The sequence below is a fragment of the Salmo salar genome, chromosome 14 (assembly GCF_965601325.2).
Source record: "Salmo salar chromosome 14, fSalSal1, whole genome shotgun sequence".
NCBI classification, from domain to species: domain Eukaryota; kingdom Metazoa; phylum Chordata; class Actinopteri; order Salmoniformes; family Salmonidae; genus Salmo; species Salmo salar.
In genome coordinates, this window is record NC_138304.1 from 41,832,658 (window position 1) to 41,839,625 (window position 6,968).

Genomic DNA, 6,968 nt, shown 5'->3' on the forward strand with positions numbered 1-6,968 from the left:
CTCTCTCACTCTCTCACTCTCTCACTCTCTCACTCCCTCCCTCTCTCACTCCCTCCCTCTCTCACTCTCTCACTCCCTCCCTCTCTCACTCCCTCTCTCACTCCCTCTCTCACTCCCTCTCTCACTCCCTCCCTCTCTCACTCCATCTCTCACTCCCTCCCTCCCTCCATCTCTCACTCCCTCCCTCCATCTCTCACTCCCTCCCTCCTTCCCTCACTCCCTCCCTCCTTCTCTCACTCCCTCCCTCCTTCCCTCACTCCCTCCCTCCTTCCCTCACTCCCTCCCTCCATCTCACTCCCTCCCTCCCTCCCTCCATCTCACTCCCTCCATCTCACTCCCTCACTCCCTCACTCTCTCACTCACTCCCTCACTCACTCCTCCCTCTCTCACTCCCTCCCTCCCTCCATCACTCACTCCCTCCCTCCCTCCATCTCTCACTCCCTCCATCTCTCACTCCCTCACTCCCTCCCTCCCTCCTTCACTCCCTCCATCTCTCACTCCCTCCCTCTATCTTCCTCCCTCTCTCCTCCCTCTCTCTCCTCTCTCACCCTCTCACCCTCTCTCCCTCCCTCCCTCTCTCACTCCCTCCCTCCCTCTCTCCCTCACTCCATCTCTCACTCCATCTCCCTCACTCTCTCTCTACTCTCTCACTCTCTCACTCTCTCACTCCCTCCCTCTCTCACTCCCTCCCTCTCTCACTCTCTCACTCCCTCCCTCTCTCACTCCCTCTCTCACTCCCTCTCTCACTCCCTCCCTCTCTCACTCCCTCCCTCTCTCACTCCATCTCTCACTCACTCCCTCCCTCCATCTCTCACTCCCTCCCTCCATCTCTCACTCCCTCCCTCCTTCCCTCACTCCCTCCCTCCTTCTCTCACTCCCTCCCTCCTTCCCTCACTCCCTCCCTCTCTCACTCACTCCCTCCATCTCTCACTCCATCTCTCACTCCATCTCCCTCACTTTCTCTCACTCCCTCCCTCTCTCACTCTCTCACTCTCTCACTCCCTCCCTCTCTCACTCTCTCACTCCCTCCCTCTCTCACTCCCTCTCTCACTCCCTCTCTCACTCCCTCCCTCTCTCACTCCCTCCCTCTCTCACTCCATCTCTCACTCACTCCCTCCCTCCATCTCTCACTCCCTCCCTCCCTCCATCTCTCACTCCCTCCCTCCCTCCATCTCTCACTCCCTCCCTCCTTCCCTCACTCCCTCCCTCCTTCTCTCACTCCCTCCCTCCTTCCCTCACTCCCTCCCTCCATCTCACTCCCTCCCTCCCTCCCTCCCTCCATCTCACTCCCTCCATCTCACTCTCACTCCCTCACTCCCTCACTCTCTCACTCACTTCCCCTCTCTCACTCCCTCCCTCTCTCACTCACTCACTCCCTCCCTCTCTCACTCCCTCCCTCCCTCCATCACTCACTCCCTCCCTCCCTCCATCTCTCACTCCCTCCATCTCTCACTCCCTCACTCCCTCCCTCCCTCCTTCACTCCCTCCATCTCTCACTCCCTCCCTCCCTCCTTCCCTCCCTCCCTCCATCTCTCACTCCCTTCCTCCCTCCTTCCCTCCTTCCCTCCATCTCACTCCCTCCCTCCATCTCACTCCCTCCCTCCATCTCACTCCCTCCCTCCCTTCCTCCATCTCACTCCCTCCCTCCCTCCCTCCATCTCACTCCCTCACTCCCTCCCTCCCTCCCTCCATCTCCCTCACTCCCTCTCTCCCTCCATCTCTCACCCTCTCTCCCTCCATCTCTCACCCTCTCTCCCTCCATCTCTCTCCCTCCATCTCTCTCCCTCCATCTCTCTCCCTCCATCTCTCACCCTCTCTCTCCCTCCATCTCTCACCCTCTCTCTCCCTCCATCTCTCACCCTCTCTCTCACCCTCCATCTCTCACCCTCCATCTCTCACCCTCCATCTCTCACTCACTCACTCACTCACTCACTCCCTCCATCTCTCTCCAGAGCGGAGCGGTCGCCCCCAGCCCTACTCGTACGAGAGGTTGGTGTTCGGGGCATGCGCAGGTCTCCTGGGCCAATCGGCCTCCTACCCGTTGGATGTGGTGCGGCGGCGCATGCAGACGGCGGGCGTGACGGGGCACACCTACGGCACCATCCTGGGTACCATGCGGGACATCGTGGCGGAGGAGGGCGTGGTGCGTGGCCTCTACAAGGGCCTCAGTATGAACTGGGTCAAAGGGCCCATCGCTGTGGGCATCAGCTTCACCACCTTTGACATGACACAGATCCTTCTGAAGAAGTTGTACCAGCTGAGGTATAATAACAGGTAACCAGTAGGGAGAGACTGGTGGAGAGATGGAGAAGGCAACGGCCAGGGAGTGAAGACCATAGATAATAGCAGGACAGTCGCTCTATGAGAACCTCAGCACAAACGACGTGAAGGCCAGGATGAGAAAAAAAAACGTTGTCGCTTTCTAAGGTCAAGGCATGATGGATTGGGGAATGTGTGATTGAGTGATCCAGGTCAGCACTGTGGACACACACACACACACACACACACACACAGTGTGTGCAATGAATGTCTTCAACTTTGTGTATGTACATGGAGGCATGAAGTCTCATAAGAGGTACATTGGGTGGATCATAATATACACTGTCATCCTGTACATCGTGTTCAGGTGCAATATGTTCAGTTATTCAAAATGCACAATGATCTGCATATGTAAAGGTCTAGGTTACCTGTGTGTGTGTGTGAGAGACTGTGTGTGTGACTGTGACAGACAACGCACACCTTCCGGGTGTCTCCCTTGCCTTGCGTCCCTACTTGAAGAGGGGATCTTCCAACAGTCTGGATCAGATGAGTTGTTCCTATCTATCTCCTTCCACATGAGTTGGATTTGTCTTTTATCAAACCACAATGTACCCCCATGAGATTTAGTTTTGTTTGGTTGATGATTTTTGTTTAATGAGTTATACCAAAGTATATACAAGAGGGGCATTGTAATTAATAATGATTTATGACTAGAGAAGATTGATATTAATAACATATTTTCTTTGGTACAGTGAAGTTCTCACAAGAAATATACACAGTGTACAAAACATGTCCATGACATAAACTGACCAGGTGAATCCAGGTGAAAGCTATGATCCCTTGATGTCACCTGTTAAATCCACTTCAATCAGTGTAGACAAAGGGGAGGTGACAGGTTAAAGAAGGATTTTTAAGCCTTGAGACAATTGAGACATGGATTGTATATGTGTGCCATTCAGAGGGTGAATGGACAAGACAAAATATTTAAGTGCCTTTGAACAGGGTATGGTAGTAGGTGCCAGGTGCACCAGTTTGTGTCAAGAACTGCAACGCTGTTGAGTTTTTCGCACTCAAGTTTCCTGTGTGTATCAAGAACGGTCCACCACCCAAAAAGACATCCTGCCAACTTGACACAACTGTGAAAAGCATTGGAATCAACATGGGTCAGCCTCCCTGTGGAACGCTTTCAACACCTTGTAGAGTCCATGCCTTGGACAAATTGAGGCTGTTCTGAGGGCAGAAGGGGGTGCAACATAATATTGGGGAGGTGAACCTAATATTTTGTACACTCGGAGTGCAATGAATACAGTGAGTGACAATACACAGCTGTTTTTTCACTGACCTACTAACCTGCAGAAAATGAGTTGAACTAACTGACATATATGGGTTAACCTAACAGCCAATAGAATGTTTCTCAGCAGTCTGTCAGTGTAACACGTCCACAGTACTAAAACAGGCCACTGGTATATATTTTAATAGTGTCCAGTTCTATCTTTAGCCTGGCTACAGGCTTGACTGGCTGGCTGGCTGCCTGGGGCTCTGCCTTGTCAGCAGTAGGGAGGACAGCTGGGGGGGTTGTATATTGAGCTAAGTGGAGTGATATAGGGTCGGGGTGATGTGGTGCTGGTAGGGGGGTGACGTGATGCTGGGAGGGGGGGGTGACGTGATGCTGGGAGGGGGGGGTGGCGTGATGCTGGGAGGGGGGCTGACGTGGTGTTGGGAGGGGGGTGATGTGATGCTGGGAGGGGGGGTGACGTGCTGGGAGAGGGGGTGACGTGGTACTGGTAGGGGAGTGACGTGATGCTGGGAGAGGGGGGTGACGTGGTGCTGGGAGGGGGGGTGACGTGGTGCTGGGAGGGGGGGTGACGTGGTGCTGGGAGGGGGGGTGACGTGGTGCTGGGAGGGGGGGCTGACGTGGTGCTGGGAGGGGGGGGGTGACGTGGTGCTGGGAGGGGGGGTGACGTAGAGGCGGGGGGATGTAGGGGTGGGACTTGATAAAGAAGGATTAAGTTTGGTCGGAGTGTCTGGCATCTTAAGTTTGCTCCTCTGAGTTGCCCCAGCACTCCCTGATTCTGCTTCTATAGGACCACTGCGTACTGGCTATCATTTCTGTTCAGAAATATGAATTTTTAAATAAGATTTATCCGGATTGACATCTGCATCTTATTAGTCATTGCAGCACTATTATTAAAAACACACCTCATAACGTTCAGGTGATGTCATTCAGTGCACGTTTTGATAAAGCACAAGCCTTCCTAGTAGTCCACTCAGAGAGCGGTCTGAGTGAAAGCCAGCTGTACAGTGCCCCTCCAGTATCTGGATTGGGGAGTGCTATCCCACAGCTACCCCATAAAAGGAAACCCCTCCAATAAAATGAGACAGACTTCCCTCCTCTACTCTGTACAGCTTTTCTGGGTGTGGTGTTCTGTGGCGCTTGCACTCTCTTAGTCTTCACAACACAGTTGGTTGCACTAGTGTCCTGTATACCTTTTACAGCTACTGTCTGCCTGCTCCCGGTTCAAGTTGGCCCTTAGGCACAGATCCAGGATCAGCTTAACTTCTCAAATTCTAACCATCATTTTCAGCGGGAGCTAATGTAAAACTGACCCTAGATCTGTGTGCATTCATCGTTCTACCTTTCAGCCTACCCAGGCCGACTGAGGTTTTGTTGTGTGTGCTGTGCTCTATTATAGTAAGTGCGCTTGGTTGCAAAATGTGATATGTGACTAAGTCCCAGCTCTTGTTACTGATTATTTGAAGTGCCTAAGAGAGGAGTAGTAACTGTTTTACAATGACTGATATACTGCGTCGCTAACTTTTTGTGGGTTGCTTCCTTTTTCTCGTCAGGCCTGTGTTTTTCATATATCAGATGTTTATAATAAAATAGAGGAGGAAAATTGATGAGTAGCTTTGGAGTTCAGGGGTCAAACTTCTAAGTATGAATGTAGAGCTTTTGGCCCTGCTCCAATACGAAGGAGGTATTCATCCAGGATCATTCTCTCGCGTTGTACCAATACTTCTCAACGATGATGGTCACAATTGAGTACCTAACACAATTACAAATGATCTCTCGAACTCTCTCCCTTGCTACTTGTGGATTCCCCATTGGGAGTCCTCCTAAAAAGTACACTAATGTATCCTATTAGCACCTTCAAAACAGTTGCATTGACGAAATGATCAGTGAACCAGAAACCCCTTGAACAGTCAAGCAGTGTCCAAGCGCCATTGGTTTGGATTGTTTTCTGAGTCAAGATTTATAAAATGAATGCACAAGTTGTTTTTGAGATTGAGTTTGATGTGGCCTACAGCAAGACTGAATAATCAAACAGATTCTCAATTCAAGTGAACTCTATTCTGAAAGATGTGTGTGTGCTTTTTATGAATCAGGAGGGATTTATATGTACCTAATGCAGATTAAAAAAATGGAAGCAAAAATATTTTTAGCCCATCTCTTGCTGAGACAATACTTACAGACCTGCAAACAGTATTCATGCATGTGACTGTTTTTTTATGCATTGATGAACATAAGACTGTTTTGTAAATTGTAATGATTTGTGCCAACAGAATGTATATGAAACTAATGCATATGATCTGTGTTCAGTCTTTAGTGATGGTGTTCATATGAAGAACATGAAATTCTCTTAAATAAACCTGGATGTTGACATTCCCTACTACTACTACTACTACTACTACTACTACTACTACTGATGTTTTGTATAACTACTAAAATACAAAAATATACATTTTATTTCTCTTTAAAAGGTTCTGATGTAAGTGGTGTACAAATAATTTGTAAATGTTTCAAGTAGGATGAAAGCATGACATGAACTTGAGTGGCCACTAGAGTGTGCTACATGACTACTGAACTGGCACGATCCCCCTCAGGTTCATCATACCCAGCGCAACCCAAGATCAAAATGGAACCTTCTGTAAAATGCCAGTAGACGGCAGTGCAACACTATTATAGGGTTTGTCTCTGTGCTTCGTTGGTCCTGCCTTGAACTTGACCTTGACAGAGATGGGGCAAAGCACAGCAGCTAACTTACTACCACTAATTACAGCTGGGTCCACTCCTTAGTCTCAAGTAGCCTCTTGTCATACCCTGTTGTAGTTCGGTGGAAACCCACACAGTACAGGAGCTATTAGCGTTAAAATCCTTGCCCAAGGGCACATCGACAGATTTTGTATTTATTTATTTATTTTTCACCTAGTCAGTTCAGGCATTAGATCCTGCAATCTTTTGGTTACTGGCCTAATGCTCTTAAGCGCTAGGCCCCACACACTTTTCACTTACTCTTTCATACCTTGTATCATTCTAACACGTACAGTGCATTCGAAAAGTGTTCAGACCCCTTGATTTTTTTCCCCCCACATTTTATGTTACAGCCTTATTCTGAAATGGATTCAATAAGAACACAAGAACATTTACACACAATACCCCATAATGACAAAGCAAAAGCAGGTTTTTAGAAATTTTTGCAAATGTTTTAAAAATAAATACAGATGCTTTATTTACATAAGCATTCAGACATTTTGCAATGAGACTTGAAATTAAGCTCAGCTGCATCCTGTTTCCATTGATCAACCTTGATGGTTCTACAACTTGATTGGAGTCCACCTGTGGTAAATTCAATTGATTGGACATGATTTGGAAAGGCACACACCTGTCTATATACGATCCCACATTTGACAGTGCATGTCAGAGCAAA

The 6,968-nt window shown here is 49.0% G+C and overlaps 1 protein-coding gene across 2 annotated transcripts in view; it reads left to right on the forward strand.

The window, feature by feature from the left end:
• The window catches only part of slc25a42 (solute carrier family 25 member 42), a 52,337-nt gene extending 49,255 nt beyond the window's left edge, over positions 1-3,082 (forward strand). For both annotated transcript variants that reach the window (XM_045694357.2, XM_014141246.3), the window contains exon 8: positions 1,953-3,082. In XM_045694357.2, coding sequence (XP_045550313.1) covers positions 1,953-2,278 — 326 coding nt within the window. In that variant the 3' untranslated portion in view covers positions 2,279-3,082. The remainder of the gene's footprint in view (positions 1-1,952) is intronic.
• The last annotated feature ends 3,886 nt before the right edge of the window (positions 3,083-6,968 follow it).